Source organism: Myxocyprinus asiaticus, chromosome 48, assembly GCF_019703515.2.
Source record: "Myxocyprinus asiaticus isolate MX2 ecotype Aquarium Trade chromosome 48, UBuf_Myxa_2, whole genome shotgun sequence".
In the NCBI taxonomy this organism is placed as follows: Eukaryota; Metazoa; Chordata; class Actinopteri; order Cypriniformes; family Catostomidae; genus Myxocyprinus; species Myxocyprinus asiaticus.
Window position 1 is genome coordinate 6,466,889 of NC_059391.1, and position 24,981 is coordinate 6,491,869.

A 24,981-nucleotide genomic window follows, 5' to 3' on the forward strand; every position below is an offset into this window, starting at 1 on the left:
GGGCGCTTCTGCAGAAAACAAGAGAGTATATTTTCTGAAAGAGCTTTTTTCCTCTAAAAGAGTATATATTTCTCTAAAAGAGCGGCACACACAGAACGTCTTTTTAAAGACGCGTCTTTCTAAAGATGCCTTTCCGATTGTGTGTTATTCCTGGTTGCGGTCGTTATCTCTCAACTTCGAATGGTCATGGTCGTTGTCTTTCGTGTCTGGGCGCGACCCACATGGAGGCAGCGTTTGTGGATGGTTCATGTTCTCATTGCGAGAACATGACCATGGCAACATTGCGGTCGCGGCTTGCTTTCGTAAGAGCAGCTCCCCGCCTCGGTCCTTCTACCTATGGGTATAAGGCCAGCGTGGCTAGCACTGGGGGCGATTTGGGGACCCCAACAGGATCGTCTCTGCCAGGTATCCACCCGCGGACCTCCCATTCCCCAGCACGCTCGTCTGCCCCAATCGGGCTTCCGGATGAGTTCGCCGGCTTGTCTCACGGCGAGTCTGGCTTCTTGTTCGGAGCCCGCGAAGATGATGAGCTCTCGAGCGCAGCATCGGAGAGCGGGCTTGTCCAGTCGGACGCAGAATCCTCAGCTGGGCTTCCCCCTTCGGGGATGATTGCCCAGTCACAGGCCGATGCCGAAATGACGGACATGCTTTCCCAGGCGGCCGCGAGCGTCGGGTTAGAGTGGAACCCTCCGCTCTCCCCTGAACCCTCATGGCTTGATGATTGGTTCCTGGGCTCACTGCGCCGCTCAAAGCAGCCACACCCCGCTCCAGTGCAATTCTTCCCGGAAGTGCACGAGGAAATCGTGGGAGGCACCTTTTACTGCCCGGCCCCGATTCCGCAGTTCCCCCGCTCTCACTACCCTCGATAGCAGGGCAGCCAGGGGCTATACGGCGATTCCCCCGGTGGATAAGGCACTTGCGGTGCACCTATGCCCGCAGACGCCCTAAGCTCCCGTCCAAGCCCTGTAGGCTCACCTCGTCCCTGACGGCTAAAGCCTACAGCGCTGCTGGACAAGCCACCTCTGCCCTGCACACCATGGCTCTTTAAAGCTCAGAGCTTTAGAATCTCTGGGCAGCTCTTTGTCTGCTTTGGTGCACAGTGGAAAGGAAGCGCTGTCTCCAAGCAGAGGATCACCCACTGGCTCATTGACGCCATAACTATGGCATATCACGCCCAGGACATGCCGCCCCCGGTAGGGCTACGAGCTTCTTGGGCCCTGGCCAGGGGTGCCTCTCTAACAGACATTTGCAGAGCAGCGGGCTGGGCAACACCCAACACCTTTGCAAGGTTCTACAACCTCCAGGTGGAACCAGTTTCGTCCCAGGTAGTGGCACGTAACACAAGCGGATAAGCCCTGGATAGCCGGCCGGGTGTATCGCTTGCACATAGCGCCTTCCACCTCCTTTTGAGCTGAAGACGTGCACCATTAATTCCCAGTAGTGTTCACAAGTTGTTCCTCCGAGCCCTGTGGCAGTCGAGTTTTTGGAGAGATTCGCTGCCGGCCCAGTACACATGCTAACTAAGAGACCTGTTCTGGGGTAGGTGCTCCGCATGTGGTGGTTCCCTGTAAGGCTAACCCCATGCGATATATATATTTTCCGCTAATTCGTTTCCCTGTTGGCAAACTGCGTCTTCCTTGGGCAGAGCCCCTCTGCCCCAGTCTCTATGTTTGTAGTAACTCCTCCCCCATTGGGCAGGATCTACCTTGAAGACTCTCCACATGGTTGGAAAGACCATGTGACATATCCTTTCACTTAAATATCCCCCCCCTCTTTTTGGGCGAGGTGTGGTCTCCGCTGTGTCTTCCCCTTGGGAGGGACACCCCCCGACTAGACCTGGCGGCCCAGTCGGATAATCCCCCTTCTTTTTTAGGGAGTGGAAAAAAGAGAAGGGGAAAAGAGGCCACGACTGGGTTAAGCCTGTCTCTATATCTTGGGTAGTCGACTTGACCCAAAAAGGGCCGTTCGACACTCATAACTATGTTGAAGGAGGTTACGTGTTGACCTGGTGTGCTGACTATGAGGCACACAGTAGTCTGCCCACCACACACCGCCAGTTCACGTAACACAGTTCAGCCAATTGTGGCGTTTCGTATAGGGACCCCTAGTGTCACTACATCGACACAACTTCGAGTGAGTGACAGATAGGGAACGTCGTGGTTACTTGTGTAACCTCTGTTCCCTGAGGGAGGGAACGAGACATTGTGTCCCTCCTGCCACAATGCTGAACTACCCGCTGAAATGGCCGGACCTTATATCGGCTCCTCAGCATAAAACCAGAATGAGTGGTTGCATACCAGCTCCTTTTATACCCGTATGTCCGGGGGAGTGGCATGCAAATACCACTCGCCAATTTTCATTGGCCTTTTATCAAAGACCAGAGGTGTCTCGGGCTACCAAGAGTGACCCCTAGTGTCACTACATCGACACAACGTCTCATTCCCTCCATCAGGGAACGGAGGTTACACAAGTAACCGTGAGGTTTTCAATAGCTGCAATTCAACTATTAATATCAGGAACAGATGTTTGCACTAGGAATAATGTAATTATTGTTATAAAAAAAAGATAATTTTTTACTAGTAAGAAGAGCATAGCTGATATGTACAGTCTATTTGGAATTCCAGCTGAATTATAGATACTTGCACTTTGAACAGGAGTGAATGACAGATCATTGTTAAATTCTATTATTGAAAATGCAGTTACAGATATGCATTAATTATGATTTTTATACCTGGCATTCCATTTTTGATACCAAGAATGGGTATTTTCATATGTAATTTCTGACTTCAAGAATGATAATGTTTGCTAGTTAAAACTGAATTGTATATATCTATAATTCATCTCCTGCACGTGATTAAATGACGAGAGGGCATGCAATAGCTCTTCTTGTGTGATATTGCTTAAATATGCCTTGCTAAAGTACATATTGCAAAAATACCACAAAGAAGGCTTGCTATTTTCAAACAAAGTGTAAAAAAAAAAAAAAAAAGAAAAATATTGTAAAGAGTTAATTCTTCTCAAAAATCATGCTGCAGCTTGATTACCCTGTCTTCTGTTAATATTTGCCATTCTCTGCTCACTTTACTTTGCTGTTTCAGTTACGTTTGACTGGGCTATGCATGCAAATTTACCACATTAATAACCGAACACAGAACTATCAAGTTCTCTTGGTTCACTTTCATTGTACTGTCACGATAGCCCCATGCAAAACAGCATGGATTAAAAATATTTAAATCATATCTGTCTGCTCATATCTCTATTTTATGCATATTTATGTCTGTTTTATAATTATGTTTCCATTATTGTTCATTAAATGCCTCAACATGATTTATAATTATGCCCTATTTCAGTGAACCCTCAGTTCACTGAACAGACCAGCATCAGAACTCATAATTATACTTGCAGATTTCACAATTTTCTTTCCATTTGCCATTTCATTTTCACATATTCCTGTACAAACTCAATCATAACAGTATCCATCAATTTCATAAATCATACAAACTAAACAAATGCCTAATAACTAATATGTAACTTCCCCACTGTAGTTTACTTGTCCGTTCCAAACCCGGAAATGTGAAAAGCGCTCAAAGCTTCTCCACATCATATTATCATGTGAACTCAACACAAACATGAATGAATGAATGAATGTTACATTTATAAAGTACTTTTCTGACACTCAAAGTGCTTTACACAGTGAACAGGGGACTCTCCTCAACCACCACCAGTGTGCAGCATCCACCTGGATGATGTGATGGCAGCCATAGGGCACCACTACACTCACCACACATAAGCTATTGGTGGAGAGAGTAGAGTTATAGAGCCAGTTAATGGATGGGGATTATTAGGAGGCCATGATTGAGAAGGACCATTGGGGGGAATTTGGCCAGGACACCAGGGTTACACCCCTACTCTTTACAAGAAGTGCCCTGGATTTTTAATGACCACAGAGAGTCAGGACCTCGGTTTAACATCTCATTCGAAGGACAGTGCCTTTTTACAGTATAGAGTCCCTGTCACTGTACTGGGGCATGAGCACCCCCTGCTGGTCTCCCTAATACCTCTTCCAGCAGCAAACTTAGTTTTTCCCAGGAGGTCTCCCATCCATGTACTGACCAGGTTCAACTCTGCTTACCTTCAGTGGGCAACCGGTCTTGAGCTACAGGATGATACGGCTGCCGGCAAACATGTATATTTGTCTGTACATTCATACTCACATGGGGGTAAAGAGGAAAATGCAGGTTCTTCCTGAGCTGAGCGACTGAGGAACCACACCAGTCTTCAAACACATGGAGGTTTGCTTGACCTTTAAACTGTGGAGAAGATAGATAGAGGAGAGAGAAAAGGTGAGGAGAAAATCAGAACAGGAAAAAAAAAACATGTTTATGAATTTAACCTTTTAAAATAAATGTAACCTTTTAAAATAAATATTCCAAAGCAGCTTTGCAAAGAACAGTGCCTTACAATCCCCTAGTCAGCAAGCCAAAGGTGACAGCTGCAAGGAAAGACTCCTTAAGATGTTTTTATTCTTTTTTTACATAAACAAGAAGGAAACCTTGAGAGCAATAGTCAAGTAAGCAAAGAACCCCCAAATCATGATGCTCCCTCCACCGTACTTCACCGTTGTGATTATGTTTTCATGTTGGTATGCAGCTCCCCTTTAACGCCATACATAGTGCTGCGTGTTCTTTTCAAACAACTCAGATTTTTGTTTTTTCCAGTAACCTTGTGGAGTGTCATGGGTGTCTTTGTTAACTCCAGGTGCGCAGCAATGATTTAGTTGAAAAGCAGCGGCTTCCTTCGTGGTGTCCTGCTATGGACACTATGCCTGTTTAATGTTTTACGGACAGAGATGTTAACCAGTTCCAATGATTCCTTCAAGTCTTTAGCTGTCACTCTAGATTTCTTTTTTACCTCATTGAGCATTTTGCGGTGTGCCCATTAAGTAATCTTGGCTGTACGGCCACTTCTAGGGAGAGTAGCCACAGTACTAAACTCTCTCTATTTATAGACAATTTGTCTAACTGTGGACAGATGAATATCTAAGCTCTTCGAGAACTTGGTACCCAGCAAAGCAACGATTCTTGATCGTAGGTCTTCTGAGATCTCTTTTCTGTGAGGCATGTTCCACATCAGCAAATGTTTCTTGTGAATAGCAAACTAAAAATGTTTGAAAGCTTTTTTATAAGTCAAAGTAGCTCTATCCAACACCTCCAATCTTGTTTCATTAATTGGATGCCAGGTTTGCCGACTCTCCTCTAATTAGAGTTTTTTGACATCATTAGCCTAGGGGTTCACAAATATTTTGCAACCTACACTGAGAATGTTTGAATGATGTATTCAATATGTACAAGAATAATACAATAATTTGTGTGTTATTAGTTAAAACAGATTGTGTTTGTTCATTATTATAATTTAGATGAAGGTCAAACTAGGGATGCACCAATACCACTTTTTCTCTTCTGATCCGATTCCGATATCGGAAATCTCAGTATCGGCCGATACCTATCCCGATCCGATACCAGTGTTGTTTTTTTGCATAATCAGTTTAGAATATCTTTACATTATTGCGTGGAACTAATTGGGTGTGCTCTTTAATATGTAAACAAACACAAACCTCTAACTACACAATATTTCAATATAAATGTATAGCTTATTAAGAAAAATGTTACTGTTAACTAGTATACTGGATAATGTAGCAGCAAAATTAACAGTAATTCCAGTACAAGTCATCAGTAGAAAAGAAGCCTTTTTTTTTTCTGCAATATTTTTTTCAGATGTTTTCAGGATTCAGATCTCTTTTTTGTTCAATTTAGTTGTAAGATATCTGCTCACTTTTCATTCACACAGTTATTTTTTGGAACCCATTCAACTTAAATATTATTATAATTTGTAAACATATTTACATTTGTGCATTTGCTTTTATCCAAAGTGACTTACAGTGCCCTTATTACAGGGACGATACCCCTGGAGCAACCTGGAGTTAAGTGCCTTGCTCAAGGACACAATGGTGATGGCTGTGGGGATTGAACCAACAACCTTTTGCTTACCAGTTCCGTGCTTTAGTCCACTACACCACCACCACTCACATGTTGATAATAATAATAATATATTATAATAGTAATATATAGTGATATATCTCAATCATGCACCTTTTGTCACGGATCCACCAGACTCTCTCTCTCTTTCTTCCTCACTGCCATCACAGCACTCACTCTCCCCTGAGTTCTGATTACACGCACCTGCATATCATTAGTGGCTAATCAAGGACTGCATATATACCCCGCTTTCACACACACTCTTTGTCTGTTCTCATCGAAAGTATCTCTGAGACTCCAGACCCTTCTACTATGTCAAACACACCTGTGAAATACTTGTGACACCTTTAACTTTTAAACCTTCACGCTTTTATTTTGACATTCTGAACTCTCCAGGAAGTCCTGTATGTGTCTGTTTGTAGGCAAGTTCACAGTAGTTTAATTTGCTTTTTATTCAAATTATGGTAAAAATGCACCTCCGGTGACGTTCTAAATGCACATAAGTGAACCAAACTATTGAGCATCTACATCTGAGATGTTGTTCGTGATTAGTGCTCAAATATTGCACACCGCGTGAAGGCTAAAAATAGCCACAGGTGTGTGTAAACAGATTATGATGGAAATTTTACAACTCAGTCCGTCAGAGTGATGGGGAAAGTTTTTTTTTTTCAAGCACAACATCTGGGTTTGATTAAACGTGTTTATAACGAAAGTTAAAAATATGAAATGTTTGATTACATAAGTTTAAGTAGCATGTACATCAGATTTGTAAGTTATTTTATAGTTACTATATTAATTTTAAATGTTTAAGTTAAATGTGCTCATTCACTTTAATCAATATTAAGTCATGAATTTAAGTACATTTTGCTTAGTTTTATACTATTACGTTTTACTAAGAAAAACTGTGTGCAAAAACTTGCAAAATAAAAAGTAAATCTAACTAGACATTTTTTCATTGCAGGCTTGTTTATGGTGCTGGTCTAGTTGGTGGTGCAACAAAGCTATGATGCTTATTAACAAAAAGCTGGTGACCCAGGGGCCGGATTCACGAAATATTTTTAAGAATAAAACTCTTCTTTTTTTTCTAATTCAAAAACAAGTTAATAATATTTTGTATTCCCGAAAAGTTTTGTTCTTGTCTTTTTGTTGTTAACCGTCAATGTTTATAGCTAGATACCTCCTTAAACAATTTATCCAAAGAAATTTATTTATTTTTTTTCATAAGAAGACTTGAATCTGGCCCCTGGTTGACCTTGGCTTGCCATAAGTAATGCCGTTAATTGAAACAAATTAGAGTTCACACGTTGACATTTAATGACAACTTTTCCCTAGTAGCTGCTTTTTATTGACTCTTATTTGATAAGGATATTAATATATATATATATATATATATATATATATATATATATATATATATATATATATATATGAATTACTATCTAGAGTAAAAAATGCTTTTGTAAAAACATATAGTAAATAGATATTTAATGGCTTTAAAACAATTAGGTAGACAGTAAAATAATGTCAAAAATATGAAACACTAAAAAATCATGATATGTGATATGTATAAAAATACAATATATAAAAGACATGTTAACACTTGCTCTGATATCAATGTGACAACTTGCCTTAATCTGACATTTATGAAAAACACCCTAAAGTCTCAAGAACACGGTTCAACTCTTCAGTTAAAATCTACTACAAATAGTTGACCCTAGCCTTAATGTGAGCCATTATGGTTTTATTGTGTTCACTCGTTTACCTAACAGCTGCTGTAAAAATTATGATTTTCATTTGAAGACAGAATTCACAAAAGTTATTCTAATTTAACACAGTTAAACTAGTGGTTTAAGGCAAACATGCTGTACAAAACCTCTGCTTTAGGAAACAGGCATTTGTGCAATTAAATGTTTGACTTAAACCTTAAAGACACTGAGATATAGCCTGAACTTGTGTGACAACTTGCCCCAACCTGACATACAGCCTTTTAAAAGAGCCGACTTCTGCAGTATTATCAGATTTATACTAGATTCACAAAACAGATGGAGTCACCAAAGTGTTCATGATCTTTTTGAAAAACAGATGTACGAATTACTCCTCTATTGACCGCTGTTGTGTGACCTCAACTGGGCTGAATGGCAAAAACAGACTACATTCTGATCCGTGGAGAGAACATGTTAATAAAACTTGACAACAATTTAGATGACTGTTCTCGGCACATTGGCCCATGCACTTAACAGAGCATCTAAAGGGTGTGGAATCACCCAACCACTGTGAGCAAACACAACAACAAAACATACACAGGAGAACATTAGAGGTGTTACAGCCCGAGAAATATGAGAACATTTTCCAGCCCAACAGAAAATCTAATCCTGCGCTTCAGATCGCGCTTACGGCACTTGCTTCTGATGGGGTACGTCACAAATGATTACCGTCAGTTGGCATAATAAAGCACGGTTGACCACGCACAATACCGACAACAGCAACTCTCACCGATGTTAGTTAAAGCTTTTAAATCCCAACGAATTGAACTGACATATTCACATTAGACTTTTCAGCCGAGTGTATTTTATTCTTGCTGTTTCATGTCTGTCAGAAGACATTAGATTCTGTCATATGGAAGAGAACTGGGAGTTATTGTTTATTTCGTGCTGTTGGCTTGCAATTGATTCCTTTCTTTCCCTCTGCGAATTCTCTAAATGCAATCAATACGAGAAGATCAGAGGCACAATTTTTTTGCATGCCACATTTGCACACACAACAGAAACTCCCAGGATTGCAATAAAGGCCCTTTGCGGTAGCGGTACAATGGAAAATGAATTGATGACAGAATTTTCATTTTGAAGTTAACTATTTTTTTTTTTTTTTAACAACAGGGTTGCAGCAGCCACATGGAGAGTGAAGGCCACATCTATTTCCATCCTGTCTTTAACATGTCACACCCTCTGGAATGTCTATGCCCAACCTGACTTTCTGTGATGGGGAAAATTAAAGCAGCCAACAAACAGGAACAGTCAAAAGATTTGCAAACACACATTTCGAAAACATCTGCAGTCAGTAATGGCCCATTCGATTCAAACCTTACAACTAGTTTTATTGCATATCTTGTTGGATTCAGTTATAGTCACTCTCTCATTTGTGGTTTAAACTTTTATCCTCAGTACCAGCCCACAAACTAGGCCACTGAGATTAACCCTGCGATTCCACTGCTATAAATAAACACCAACGAAACAGTACATACTGTATTTTCATAGTGCTGTTAATTTTTAGATGTAACCACATGGATTTTTGAAGGCAGGCTTTGATTAATCTCAGTTGCCTTCATGGATAAATATGGCAACTGTCTTAAAATATTTCTATAATTGCAATCTTTATGTAATATCTCTGATGCATGCTACAAAAATGATTAATAGCTTTGGTGAAAATGCAATTAATGCTAAAAGGATATCTATAAATATATCTACACTCTATCTAATATATTTTTCTTAACATTTTCAATATGGCGCCTCGTAGAGGGAGCCCTAGCCCGAGTGATCATGTCTATCACTGCGGGTGGTAGGACACTTAGTTCTTCCACGTCCTGTCCAAGGGACGTGGAGATTCCAGAGGTCTGGTCACGGGTGCCAGATGGTGCCCCGTCCCTGAGAAAGAAGGTCCTTCCTCAGGGGAATTCACCGGGGGGGTGCTGTCGTGAGGAGCCATGTCTGGGTGGGCCAGTAGGGTGCTACTAGGATGACCTGCTCCTCCTCCTCCCTGACCTTGCACAGGATCTGTGCAAGTAGACTCACTGGGGGAAATGCGTATTTGCGTAGTCCAGGGGACCAGCTGTGTGCCAGCTGTGTGCCAGCATGTCTATACCGTGGGGTGTCTCGGTCAGGGCGTACCAAAGTGGGCAGTGGGAGGATCTTGGGAAGCAAACAGGTCTACCTGTGCTTGACCAAATCGACTCCGAATCAGCTGGACCACCTGGGGGTGGAGTCTCCATTCTCCCCTGAGCGTAACCTGTTGTGACAGCACGTCTGCTGCAGTGTTGAGGTTGCCCAGGATGTGAGTGGCTCGTAGCAACTTGAGGCACTGCTGACTCCAGAGGAGGAGACGGCGGGCAAGTTGTGACATGCAACGGGAGCGTAGACCGCCTTGACGGTTGATGTACGTTACCGTCGCCGTGTTGTCCGTCCGGACCAACACGTGCTTGCCCTGAATCAATGGCCGGAAGCTCCGCAGGGCGAGCCATACTGCCAACAACTTGAGGCAGTTGATGTGCCAACGCAGCCACGGGCCAGTCCAGGAGCGGGTGGCTGTGTGCCCGTTGCATACGGCACCCCAGCCCATCTTGGAGGCGTCTGTCGTAACCACAACGCGCCTGGAGACCTGTTCTAGGGGAACCCCTGCCCGTAGAAATGCTAGGTCATTCCAAGGGCTGAAGAGGCGGTGACAGATCGGCGTGACGACCACGCAATGTGTCCCACGGCGCCATGCCCATCTCGGGACTCGAGTCTGAAGCCAGTGCTGAAGCGGTCTCATATGCATCAACCCGAGCGGTGTGGCAACCGCAGAGGATGCCATATGCCCCAGGAGCCTCTGAAAAATTTTCAGTGGAACCGCTATCTTCTGTCTTAACGCCTTCAGACAGTTCAGCACCGACTGTGCACACTCGTTCGTGAGGCGTGCCGTCATCGAGACTTGAGTCCAACTCCAAGCCGAGAAAAGAGATGCTCTGAACCGGGGAGAGCTTGCTCTTTTCCCAGTTGACCCGAAGCCCTAGACGGCTGAGGTGCCTGAGCACCAGGACCCTGTGTGCACACAGTACCTCTCGAGAGTGAGCTAGGATCAGCCAGTCGTCGAGGTAGTTGAGTATGCGGAGGCCCACTTCCATTAGCGGGGCAAGGGCTGCCTCTGCGACCTTCGTGAATATGTGAGGGGACAAGGACAGGCCGAAGGGGAGGTTCTTGTACTGGTACACCCGTCCCTTGAAAGCAAACCGCAGAAAGGGTCTGTGTCGAGGTAAAACCGAGACATGGAAGTACGCGTCCTTCAGGTCTATCGCCGCGAACCAATCTTGATGCCGGATGCTTGTTAAAATGCATTTTTGCGTCAGCATCTTGAACGGGAGTCTGTGCAAGGCCCGGTTCAGAACTCGCAGGTCCAAAATTGGCCACAACCCACCTTAAGGGCTGTAAAACCCTTTCTTCATTTTGGCTGGAGGGACAGGCTCTATCGCGCCCTTGCGCAGAAGGGTCGTGATCTCCGCACGCAAGGTAGCAGCGCTCTCGCCCTTCACCAAGGTGAAATGGACGCTGCTGAACCTGGGCGGCCACCTGGTGAACTGAATCGCGTAGCCGAGTCGGACGGTCCAGGTCACCCATCGCGTCGGGTTGGAAAGCGCAAGCCATGCGTCCAAATTCCGGGCGAGGGGGACCAAGGGGATAATCACGTCGGACGTCCGGTGGATGGGGTCTCACGGCAGGGCGGAGCCTGAGGCACCACATCGCAGGGGCTCGAGCCCTGTGGCCGTGCTGAGTCCAGGGACATCGAAGCACTTACCTGGCTCCTGATACCCACCATAAGATTGGTCGAGGAGGGGGGAGGAGGAACATCATCCCCGCAGTCCATCGGAGCCAACCCGGTGTGGGCGTGTTTGTGCCACAGCTGGGCGTGCAGGGGCGGGGGGTCCGCTGCTGGAGCGCCAAACCTGCCGAAATGGGACAATGGACGGCAGTCGTGACGACGAAAGCCTCTTGGGCATGCAGTGAAAAATGAAACAAAAGATTCTCCTCCCAGCCCTCCACCGGGGGATGGATTGGTCTGTCTACCAGCTCCATAGAAGCGGATCTCCTCGTCCCTGGGTCACCCGTCCCAGGGGCACTTCGAAGCCTTCCTAGGGTTTTTGGCGGCCGGCTGTGAGACGGGTGGCGTCTGCTTCCTGCGGTGGGCTCCACATCGGGGCCGAGCCGCAGGAGCGGGCTGCGGTGGAGCTGGTGCTGTTGCTGCAGGAGGACGCCATTGGCGACGAGCAGACGGGGTGTGGGGCTTGTGTCCCAGTCTTGAGCTGCGCAGGATGTATTGAATAGCCTCTGTCTGCTGCTTCACTGCCGAGAACTACTGGGCAAAGTCCTCGACGGTGTCGCCGAATAGGCCAACCTGGGAGATGGGGGTGTCAAGAAAGCGTGCCTTGTCGGCCTCTCTCATCTCCACCAGATTGAGCCAAAGGTGGCGCTCCTGGACCACCAGGGTGGACATTGCCTGCCCGAGAGACCGCACTGTGACCTTCGTCGCCCGGAGAGCAAAGTCGGTTGCCGAGCGCAAATCCTGCATCAATCCCGGGTCAGAACTACCCTCGTGCAGCTCTTTTAGCGCCTTGGCTTGGTGAACTTGCAGGAGAGGCATGGCGTGCAGGGCGGAGGCGGCTTGTCCAGTGGCACCATAGGTCTTAGCCGTCAGGGACGATGTAAACCTTCAGGCCCTGGATGGGAGCTTTGGGCACCAGTGCCAGGTGGCGGCGCTCTGCAGGCACAAGTACACTGCGAGCGCCTTATCCACCTGGGGGATCACCGAATACCCCTTGGCCTCCCCACCATCGAGGGTAGTGAGAGCGGAGGAGCTGAAAGATAGGGATCGGGCAGTAAAAGGTGCCCCCATGATCTTGTCAGCTCCTCATGCACACCGAGAAGAAAGGGACCGGGGCGGGGTGTGGCTGTGAGCGGCGCTCTGGGCCCAGGAACCAATCATCGAGCTGCGAGGGTTCAGGGGAGAGTGGAGGGTTCCACTCTAGCCTGGGAAAGCATGTCCGTCATCTCTGCGTCGGCCTGATACTGGGCGACCACACCCCAAGGAGGGAGCCTAGCTGAGGTGTCCGCATCAGTGTGGACGAGCCCGCTCTCCGATGCGGCACTCGATAACTCATCGTCTTCCCGGGCTCCAAATAAGAGGTCCAACTCACCGTGAGAGAGCCCGACAGGGGCAAGCCAGCGTGCTGGGGAATGGGTGGTCCATGGGTGTTTACCTGGCGGAGGTGCTCCCATTGAGGTCCCCAAATCGCCCCCAGTGCTAACCGGCACGGCCTCATACCCGTAGGTAGAAGGACCAAGCCGGGGAGCTGCTGGGGTGGCTTGCTTTCTTACAAATGCAAGCTGCGACCACAACATTGCCATGGTCATGTTCTCGCAATGAGGACAAGACCCATCCACGAACGATGTCTCCGCATGGGCAGCGTATAGTGGAGAGATAATGACCGCAACCAGGAATAACACACAAACGGAAAGGCATCTTTAAAAAGACGTTTCTGTGTGTGCCGCTCTTTTAGAAAGAAAATATACTCTTTTAGAATATACTCTTTTGCTCTGCTGAAGCGCCCAGGGGCGTTCTCTGCACTCCATGGGTGCAGAGGGGGAGAAGTCGCTGAAATGCGCCGTAAATCCAGCAGTTTTAGGTGAACGTTAAAGAGAACCGAGTTTGAATTGAATTCAGTGCACTGAATGCAACCGCTCGGCTCCGAAGATAAAATCTGAATGAGTGGTTGCATACCAGCTCCTTTTATACCCGTATGTCCAGGGGAGTGGCATGCAAATTCCACTCGCCAATTCCCATTGGCGTTTTTTCTAAAAGCAGAGGTGTTCGGGGCTCCCAAGAGTAACCCCTAATGTCACTACATCGACACAACGTCGAGTCTATCTATCTATATCTATATCTATCTATATCTATATATATATATATATATATATATATATATATATATATATATATATATATAAATTACACATCACAAAACTGTTTCACAATTTTACAGTAGTAACAGTCACTGTGATATTTTGACATAATTGTTATAGTTTCATATTAAATAATCTGTTAGGTAGAATCTATTATACCTTTTGTATCTATTATATTTTTATTACAACAGTGGCAGTTGTATTTAAAGTTTATGTGATTTGGCTACTATTTTTTCATAAATTCTATAATTTAATGTTGTTATTATTATCATTATTATTATTTAAAAGACTAGCTACACTGACCTAACCATGGTAATGGAGAGCCATCTGAACTTACCTGTGCTTATACAGTATGTCATTTTTACTGTAAACATCAGGGCAAATACATAAAGGGCTTTAAAGTCTAGACCTCCAGGACTAATAGGCAAATTATGAACAAAGTTTTCCTCCTGTGTAATATATGTTCTGTAAGAACGATGTTTGAAATTAGGAAATAAACTGGAAAATAAATATAATAGGCTCATAAAAATAAATAGGCTCATCAACTTTTAAAAGGGGAAGAGAAAACTTCCAGTGTATTTTGTTATTGACATCAACAACACAAATAATGGCACTTGATACATGCATTTATACTTGAAAACCATGAACAAAACTATGTGAAATAAAAGAAAATCCAACCCAGGCTACATAGAGGTTTTTTGTTTTTTTTCTATAGTGGGTCGTCACTTGATGTCCAGTGTAAAATCTGGGTCTCGAAGCAAAGCCAGTTGAGATCCACTGGGTTAATATTTTAGGTTAGAGAGGTACATTTTACTCATTAAAACTAATATCTAATATTCACCTCAAAAACCTCGTCTAATTACGAAACCATTTCACTCGCTTTTGGCACCCCCCGCTGTACATTTCACTGGGAAACTACAGTGTAAAATTTTCAATCTACTTGGCAACAATGGCTGGTTTCTCCAAATTATGTTTCCTCCGATGATGCAGAGCAAGCCAATATCCTCAGTTCTCAGTCCTTGAGTTCTAACTGTTATGTATTGTCAATGGTGACTCATCACGTTTCCAGGAAGACTAATCAATATGGTTCATTTAACAGTTTCCCCATAATTTGATATTCAAATATCGTCATATTGTTTCATGTTTTGTGTAAATGTTAGCTGGCCTTCGAAAGAATGCCATTTAAAAACTAAATCCTCCATGAAACTTGGAAACCAAAAGAAAAATAACCTTCAACAATGTCATTCAATACACCCATACTTTAAATCAATTGTATTCCAACTGAGTATAGGGAAATGCCATACATCAATCGGACTGGTTGCTGTGTATTGTGCAGCTTTATGTACCCATTTATCGATCTCTTGATCAATTACTCATCCGTGCCCTTTATGATGAAATATGGCCTCATATTGAGTCATGACAGTAATCAAACTCTTTCACTAATGAATTCAAAGAAGCCACACTGTTTCCCAGAAGCACTCCTGATGCATGGCCTATATTTGAGAAGAATGAGTTAGCCCATTCCTTAGCTTACATTACAGTGGCCAGTAGGGGCATGCTTACAATATTGCCTCTTGTTTTCTGCATTATTTGATATGTATTATTGGTACAACATCCTATGGAACGCATATCTGATCATGCAATGAAAAAACTCTTGTCCATTTGGGGACACTTGGCTTTTTCTTCTACGCTCATCATTTTATCCTTTGCCATTTTACTGCGTGCTTCCCCCCCCCCCCCCCCCCCCCGCTTTTCTACAGTTTCAACTGCGTGTATATGACCATGCGCACCCGTTTTCTTTTTCTTTTCTTTTTTCTGCTTGTCTACATCTCGCATTTCAACTGCATGCATTTGTTTTCTCCTCTGTGTTTTACACAGATTATTGCATCAGTCTCAAACATCTTCTGATCAGGAGCCAACACAACAACAGCAAACAATTGTATGAGGGATTCACATCGATCTCAAACCCTCGCCCCTCAAGAACAACCATAACAACAACAACAACATACAATTTGCGGTAAGTCATGGAATCCGCTCATATTATTGCTTCCTGCATTGCATGCCACATGTTTACTATAGCTTCTTCCATCAGCTGTGAGGGGTTTACATGTGATAAATGTAAAGAATTAGTCAGGCTGACGGAGAAGGTTAATAAGTTAGAGGCACGCATCCGAACGCTAGTGGAGGTCAGTGAGAAATTGAAGCCGGTAGATACTAGGGTTGCAGCGGTATACCTGTTTCACCGTATCCCACGGTATGAAAATTGACCTTTGCTTATCTACGGTATTGAGAAAAAAATGCAACCAGACAGAGAATCTCACCTGCATGTGTGCATCTCCTTTCCTCCTCGACTGCCTGTCAGACTCGTCAACTTGCGCCACACAAACACATGCAGCAGAGAAAATGTCAGAGAGAAGCGAGGCGAGGGGGTCTGACATAAGTGAGTGTGTGTGTGAGTTAAAGCAGTGTTTCTCAACTGGTGGGTTGCAGGTCTATTCGGACTGGGTCATTGACAGCAAGATAAGTACAATGCCATGGTTCTCCCATTGAAGATATTTCGGCAGCCGCCCAAGTGATAGCCTATTTAGGACTGCCGAGGCAGATTTAATGATAATCTCGCAATCAGCTAAAGGCTTCTCATCTGCACTTTCGCACGAGTGTAACGGAACCAGCTCGCAATCATGATCTACTCTTCTCTCTGGCTGTGCGTGCAACAACCGGGCTTCCCTTGATAGAGGCCTTCCAGTGCAGACCTCAAAACTGATGTGACCAATTTCAATTCTAGTGAGACTTTTCTAGTTTTAAAGTGTTACGGAGGAAGTCAAGTCGAACCTCTCAAACAGTAGGCAGCCCTGACATGCCAAACAGCACTGAGGAGGAAAAGAGCAACACTGTGCTGTGTGCTAATTTTTTTTTTTCATTATACATCATCACCTTTACGAAATTGTTTCACAATTTTACATGAGTAAAACTGTTATATTTTGACAAAATATTATAGTTTCATATGAAATAATCTAAAGGTAGAATCTGTTCCTCATTTTATATCAACAGTGGCAGTTTTAGTTAAAGTTTCAAGATGTGTTTCAGCTAGTACTTATTTTTTTTTATAAATATTATAATTTGTTATTATTACTACTATTATTTAAGACTAGCTACACTGACCTAACCATGGTAATGAGGAGCCTTTCCTCCTGTGTAATATGTATGTTCTGTTTAAATTATGTTTGAAATTAGGAAACAAATGGGATAATAATGGGCTCCTGTAAGTAAATATGATCTTCAATTTTTAAAAGGGGGGAGAGAAAACTTCCTGTCGCTTTTGTTGTTGACGTCAACAACAAAAATAATGTCTCTTGATGGATGTCCTTGTACTTGAAAACCATGAACAAAACTATGCAACATAAAAGGAAATGCGACCCAGGATACATTTAATATAGGTTATGTTTTTACTATGGTGGGTCACCACTTGATTTCCAATGTAAAATCTGTCCTGAAGCAAAACCAGTTGAGAACCACTGAGTTGAAGGTACAGACAGGAGCAGTCTGGTTGTGCTGTTGCGCACCTACAGTATATGTTAATTATTAATAATCATAGGACATTACTTTAAAAGCTCACACAGCTGGTGTCATTTTTCATTTAGTAGTTAATTTAACATGCTATGTTAACATGTAAAATAACATGCTTTAGTTATATAACATGTTATAGTTACATGCTATTTTTTATCATGTTCATAACTCTCTTAATTATTATAATTCTGTTAGCTTTCTTATTTATTCTATTTATTTTCAAAAGGGAGACTTTTTTTTACACATATTTCCTTAAAAAAAACTGTTTCAAGTTTCAATTATAATGAAGTGTTTGCTCAACCAAAAAAAAAAAAAAAGAAAAAAACTTCTGTTTTCACTCCTTTAAGGGTCATTGTAACCGATAATAATAATTGTGTAAATCCGTATACCATGAAACCGTGATATTTTCTGAGATGGTTATCGTACTGTGAAAATCTCATACTGTTGCAATCCAAGTAGATATTGTTTCGGATGTGGGTAGAACAGCGAACAACACCCACACTTTGGTTCTGGCTAAAGAGCCCCCGCAGCAGGGCGTTTGGGTGACGTCTCGGCGGCATACTCGCTCAGCAAAGCGACACCACTCTCCCATTCCTGTTAGGGTTTTCAATTGATTCTCCCCACTCAGTGATGCACCCACTGAGAATCATGTCGAAAGAGCCCTGGTTATTGGTGATTCTATTGTAAGGAACATGGAAATAGAGACTCCAACCAATATTGTTAAATGCTTTTCCAGTGCCAGAGCGTCTGACATCAGATCAAATTTACAAGTGCTGTCTAATTGTAAATGTAGATTTTCTAAAATGGTTATTCATGTTGCCACTAACGATGTCTGGCTTGGCCAGTTGGAGATCACTAGAGATAATGTTAAAGAGATGTGTGAACTTGCAAAAACAATGTCAGACACTGTAATATGCTCTGGCACCCTCCCTGCTGGTCGTGGTGACGAGGTTTACAGTAGATTAGTGTCACAGAATGGCTGGATGTCTGAGTGGTGTCTGGAGAATAGCATAGGGTTCATAGGCAATTGGACTATGACTATTGGACTAGAGTTTTTGGGGAAGACCTGACCTGCTAAAGAGACACGGACTCCATCCCTCCAGGGAAGGTGCCGCTCTTCTCTCTAGTAATTTGGCTCATAGTCTTAATAGTGATAGTATTTAACTAACTGGGGCCCAGGTCAGGAAGCAGACAAACTGGCTAATCCAAACATCTGCGAACTGCCTTGAAATGTTACACAGGTCACATAAACTACCACACATAGAGAATGAATCACCTGTATATCATATAGAGACTGTGTCTGTTCTCTGAACTACCAAACACAAACCACCCACTAAATCATTTAGAAAAAAAATTGATGAAGGTAAAATTTGAAAAGAACAAAAAAAAAGTAAGATAAACACCATATAAAGGTAGGGCTACTAAATATTATATCTCTTTCAACCAAAGCACTAATTGTCAATGAAATTATTACAGTTCATAGTTTGGATACACTCTGTTAGACTGAAACCTGGCTTAAACTGAATGAATATATTAGTTTAAATGAATCTTCTCCCCCAGGTTATTGTTATAAACATGAGCCTCGCCTGAAGGGTCGAGAAGGAGGTGTTGCTGCAATTTACAGTTAATTTTTTGGTTTTACTCAGAGGACAGGATATAAGTTTAAGTCTTTTGAACTAATAATGCTTAATGTGACACCATCATATACAAATAAAAATCTCTGTCATCTTTTGCCCTTGCTACAGTATATAGATCACCCGGGCCATATTTCCTTGGTGAATTAGCAAATTTTCTATCATATCAAGTAGCTACTGTGGACAGAGCTTTAATTGTTGGTGACTTCAACATTCACATAGATAATGAAAATAACACACTGAGATTAGCATTTATTGATATTCTCAACTCTCTTGGAGTCAGACAAAATGTGACAGGACCAACTCATCACCATAATCATACGCTAGAATTAAATCTCTCATATATAGTTGATGTTGATACTATAGAAATTCTGCCACAGAGCGATGACATCTCAGATCATAACCTCATCTCTAGTATGCTGCGATCAGCTAATGTTACTCAATATACACCACGCTATTGTTCAGGTAGAACTATTCTTTCGACCACTAAAGATAGCTTCACTAATAATCTTCCAGATTTATCTCATTTACTCAGTAAGCCAAAAAGTCTAGAAGAACGTACAGAAGCAATAACAGAAAATATAAATACAGTCTTCTCTCGCACTCTTGATAGTATCGCCACCCTTCGATTTAAAGAAAATTTAAGAAAAAAGCCCTGCACCATGGTACAATAATCACACTCATGCTCTCAAGAGAGCAGCTCGGAAAATGGAGTGCAAGGGGAAGAATACAAAATTGGTGGTATTTCAGGGTGCATGGAAGGATATTGTCTGTAGCTACAAACAGGCACTAAAAGCTACCAGGTCAGCATATTTTAGCAAACTCATAGAAAATAACCACAACAATCCTTGTTGTTTATTCACTGTGACTAAATTGTTTAGGAACAAAGCCTCGACTGAACCAGATATTCCATCGCAGCACAATAGCAATAACTTCATGAATTTCTTTACTGATAAAATTTAAATAATCAGAAATAAAATTGGAATAATGCAATCGCTTGTCACAGTACCACAGAAAACAGTGTCTCATAATTTTCCTCACAAGCAACTTCAATCCTTCGCTATCATAGGTCATGAAGAGCTAACAAAACTTATCGAAAAATCAAAAGCCACAACATGTATGTTAGATCCAATACCAATTAGGCTCTTAAAAGATATATTCCCTGTAATCTCAGAACCTCTTCTTAATATTATTAACTCCTCGCTATCTTTAGGGCATGTCCCAAGAAATGTAAAATGGGAGTTATCAAACCGCTTATTAAGAAGCCACAGCTTGATCCTAAAGAACTGGCTAATTACAGACCGATTTCAAATCTAACATTTATGTCGAAAATACCAATTACTCTGTCTGAAATAACTGATTGGATTTGGCAATAAAGTCTTGTCCACACTGAAGCTTAAATTCAAATTAGGTCAGAAACATATGCGTTGTTTGTTTTAACTCAAATGTGCCTCAAATCGACAATTCAAATGAATGGCAATGCTGCAAAGTGTTTGTTTGGGATAGGACTTTGTCAATGTGAAATCTAATTGGTCCAAAATCCCACTCCACATAACTGTACGTTACACATCAAATATCTTTATGATTGGCTGTGGTTGTCAAATTGCGCAGTAGTTTCACGTTCAGTGTGGATAGGCAAATTGCTTCTCTCTGGAAAGTCACATCGTGTCTGGTTAGGACAAGGTGTAAGTGCAAGTGTCATCACTCGCTGCCGTGAAAATCATTTCGTACAAACTTTACAGAGCCAGACAAGATACTTTCATTGTGCCCAGACGCAAAAAATCACTGAAGCACCATTTTTCCCCCAAGAGCATGTTATATTTCTACTAACAACCAGTGTGTCCCTTGAGTACATGTCTAAAAAAGCCTATGACCTTCACTTCAGTCAGTTAGCTCTGTAGAGTCCCATTGATATAAATCCTCTCAATACCACAGAGATCTGCTTCATGGCAAACACATCTCCTGTCTCAGGCATAATAGCAGCCCACAGAGGAATCGTGCCACAAAAGGAAGTTTATGTATGACACAAACAATCCGCCACTGCTCAGAATGACAAGCAGTGGCACCATTTGTCACCCTTAATCCCTCTGAGATTGGGCACTGAAAACGTGATGAGCGTCGCAATTGTGCATCTGTGGGTATCTAATAAAAATTTTCTCTCTGGAGTCAGTATAGATGGTATTTGTACAAGCTACATCGGCAGCAGTCCATGTGGACATGGGGTTTATTGAAGTCGTTTGTGTTTGGTTAGATGGAGCTATACCAATGGTACTCAACTGGTGAGTCATGACCTATAAAATGGGCTGCAGGTCTATTCTGATAGGGCCACATACAGCAGGGAAAAATCAATGATAAATGCAAACAATAAAATGCAACTAAGCATATAGTCATGCATACAGTAGTTATGATACTTAATAAACCTTGTACTCAACTTCTAAAAGGGAGGAGAAAACACTTCCCATTTCTTTTGTTTTTGAAGTCAAAGATAGGGATGTGCAAAACTATAATTGACTAGTCAGTGGTGGTGGGCTGCCTAAATGACAAGTCAGCTAATTGATCTTAAGGAAGCCCTGTATAATTGACCCTTCGCTAAGCCCCACTTTAAAAGTGTCTCTGACCAATTTTATCTTAGCGACTGTTGCCGCCTGCCATTTCTCTGACAACTGATTGCTTTTTTCCAATGAGCGTCTATGGGAGTGTTGTGTGTTAGAGTAGTTTTAAGCTGAATTTTATAGAAATTTTCAAAACAATATGGAAAAACATTGTTGATGGGTCTCTTCTAAGAGTGACATGTGGTACCCAGAGAGAATACACTTAGTTTATAAGATAATTTAGCCAAAAACCATGCCGTTTACGCCAATCTCGCATTCATTCATATGGGACATACTGCAAAGCTTGTCATAGTGAACAATGTTAACCAAGGGGGGCGGAGCTTAGAGAAGGGTCACATAGGCTGGTTTCAAGTTTACCTGACTCCAATTGGAAGTGTTTCTTAGGGGCATTTTCATAAGATGTGTTCTTGTGGTTAAAAACAGCTAGACGGTGCACAGTGGAATGGGGCGTTTTTTAATGTTAGACTATATTAAATCTGACACATTTAAAAATGCAATCCGTGTGGCAGGACACTGTCAGCACACTAAATAATGCACAGTCCCAACCCAACACCCAATCACCCACCACCACCACCAAAAACCTGCCCCATGTAGAATAAAACAGCTTTTATAAGGTTACTGATATGACTAGAGTCCTCATCTCATGTGATTGCTCATGATTTTATACATATGTTTCAAGATTACAATTAATTTCTTTAGGAGTAAAACTTTTTTATGGGGAAGAAATTACTGAGTGCACCTTTAAATACGAGTTCACTGACAATGAAGATAAACATGGTTTGTGCCATCAACAATGTGTTATACAGTAAATTATAGTCTTGATATATAATAACAAGTTTAAAAGTTTGATTTTAAGGACATTTGGTTCTTTTGTACGATAAACAATTTTTTTACTGTTTTGGGTCGCCACTTGATGTCCAATATAAAATCTGGGTTCTGAAGCAAAACCAGTTGAGAATCAGTGGACTGAATCATACATTTCAAACGGATATGCTACTAGCTCTTGTCTTTATGACTGTACTGTAATAACCCAATGGGAAGTCGCTGATGCACACAATTTTCTCAGCTCCCTAATGGCACATAATGGCTCTGAATAATTGCTGCCAGCACTGTTATTTAGTTGCATCTGGTAGGAAAAGAGAGTTCTTCAAAGAGTAAAAAAAGGTGTCCTTAGAGGAGGTAAAAAATAAATGACACATTTTGTACAAAGTGAACAATTGGTGAAAATGATTCAGAGTAGTGAAATGTCAGACATCAAAGTTCTCTATCTGACACTGAAACATCTTGCGGCCCACTGCCGTTTCAGTTAATTTATAAAGTACCATAAATTTTAGGATCCATTTTCTGGTCTGCAGTGCTGCTAATGGCCTGGACCACCAATTATTGTCAATCCTTTGTCAAACCACTTACCCTTTACTTGCATCTCCATTTTGCCACATGAAGGTGCCCCCCTCATCCAGATATCTTTCATCACTGTTACTCATTGGTTGAGCAAAAGGCTAATCAGAACAGGCGACTTACCTGTAACAATCTAACAAACCACAGGGCAGTACCCACACTCCCCTTACATGACGAGGTCTTTCATGAAATTGCTGTGGTAAGACAAAGGTGGTAATTCACTAAGAATGTATTGCTCCCGCTGATAGCGTCATTTATTTTCATGCGCTATTTGCATTGTTTTAGCAACCGTTGTTGTGGTATCGTGCAGATTCAATACAGGAGACGTATATATCCAATAAGATGGTTTTTTAATCTTAGAACAGGGAAGATATGTGCACACTGCTAAGCACTCACTCGGAAAACAATATAATGTAGCAACATACCCATATATAACAATCTAGCCCCCTATTGTGGACATACTATGCATAGCACTTTCAGTATTAAGTGTTTTAGTGAAGATACCACAGTAGTACAAAAGGAATTATGCAAACCAGTGCAAAAAAAAAAAAAAAAAAAGGTTTCCAGATCTTATAGGCCGGTTCTGAGCACTAGGTTCTTATGGATGCAGCAGACTGCCACAATCTGTCATATTTTACTGTGATCCAGACATGTAAATCGCCATTTTAAAATGGGGAAAGTGCGCTTGACTACACCATATCTCTTTATTTATGCCTGATTATGAGGCTCTTCTCTATTATTTAATCATCATTTTATTTGATAAATTATTGTTGCCATGACCACTAGAAAATGTACACCAACATCTGTTTTGAATAAAATTCAGTTTAGCACCTGCTTATCTCTGGCAGTAATAGCGCAATGTTAATTGCCACAGGCCAGTAGCACTAACTTTGGTTAATAAAGCGCAATTTATAATAAGCCAAATTTACATAAAAAGAGGCCTGTTTGCACTGAAAAGAATAACAATGACTTGATTCAGTGCAGAGAGCACCTGGTTAAAATGGATTACGGGTGGTTTGGCACCTCACGCAAAAGTGGCACATCTGTTTAGTCAGAAAGATCACACACAGGTCAAAACCTCTGGTGCTGAAATCAGTCTGTGCTTCCTGAAATTTGAATCAATGCCCCCAGTGGCCGAAGCAGGAAGTGTTGTTGAACGTATGGGCACATGTGCACTCCAGCTTTCAGGTTAAATGTCCACAGAGTGGCGCCAAAAGCAAGTACTATTTGTTGTTGTAAAGGATGTAATACAATCCACAGGAATGCATATTTATATTAAAGGGATAGTTCACCCAAAAATGAAAATTTTCTCATCATTTATTCACACTCATGCAATCTCAGATGTGTATGACTATCTTTCTTCTGCAGAACACAAATTAAGATTTTCTAAGAATATTTGAACTCTGTAGGTCCATACAATGCAAGTCAATGGTGACCAGAACTCAGAAGTCCAAAAAGGAAATAAAGGCAGCATAAAGTAATCCATAAGACTCTAGTGGTTTAATCCATGTCTTCTGAAGCGATATGATAGGTGTGGGTGAGAATCCCACATGGACAGTCATTTTTTACTATCAATATCCACCTTTGACAAGCCCAAACCAGTAGGCGGCTGAATGTGAAAGTCACTTTCACACCAGAATGTGAAAGTGAATGTGTAGATTTTTAGTAAAAAAGGACTTAAATATTGATTTCTCACCCACACCTATAATATCGTTTCTGAAGATATACAGTAGATTTAACCACTATAAACTGCCTTTATGTCCCTTTTAGGCCTTCAAGTTCTGGTCACCATTCACTTGCATTGTGAGGACCAACAGAGCTGAAATATTCTTTTAAAAATCTAAAACTATCCTTTAATCCTAACCCAAACCCCAACCCTAAACCTAACCGTTATTGGGGTAAAAATGTCATTTCAAAGCTAAAATGCAACCTCCGAATTCCGCTCACCATAGTTTACATGAACGTGATTCCTTCCTGGTTCCCATGGGACCAGGACCCATGTCTCAGAGGTTGCTCGCGCAACTTGCTA

At 42.2% G+C, this 24,981-nt stretch overlaps 1 protein-coding gene across 1 annotated transcript in view; it reads right to left on the minus strand.

Annotated features, from left to right (window-relative positions):
• The window catches only part of LOC127437087 (N-acetyl-beta-glucosaminyl-glycoprotein 4-beta-N-acetylgalactosaminyltransferase 1-like), a 234,162-nt gene that overhangs the window by 92,186 nt on the left and 116,995 nt on the right, over positions 1-24,981 (minus strand). The window contains exon 4 of the mRNA XM_051691739.1: positions 4,215-4,310. Coding sequence (XP_051547699.1) covers positions 4,215-4,310 — 96 coding nt within the window. The remainder of the gene's footprint in view (positions 1-4,214; positions 4,311-24,981) is intronic.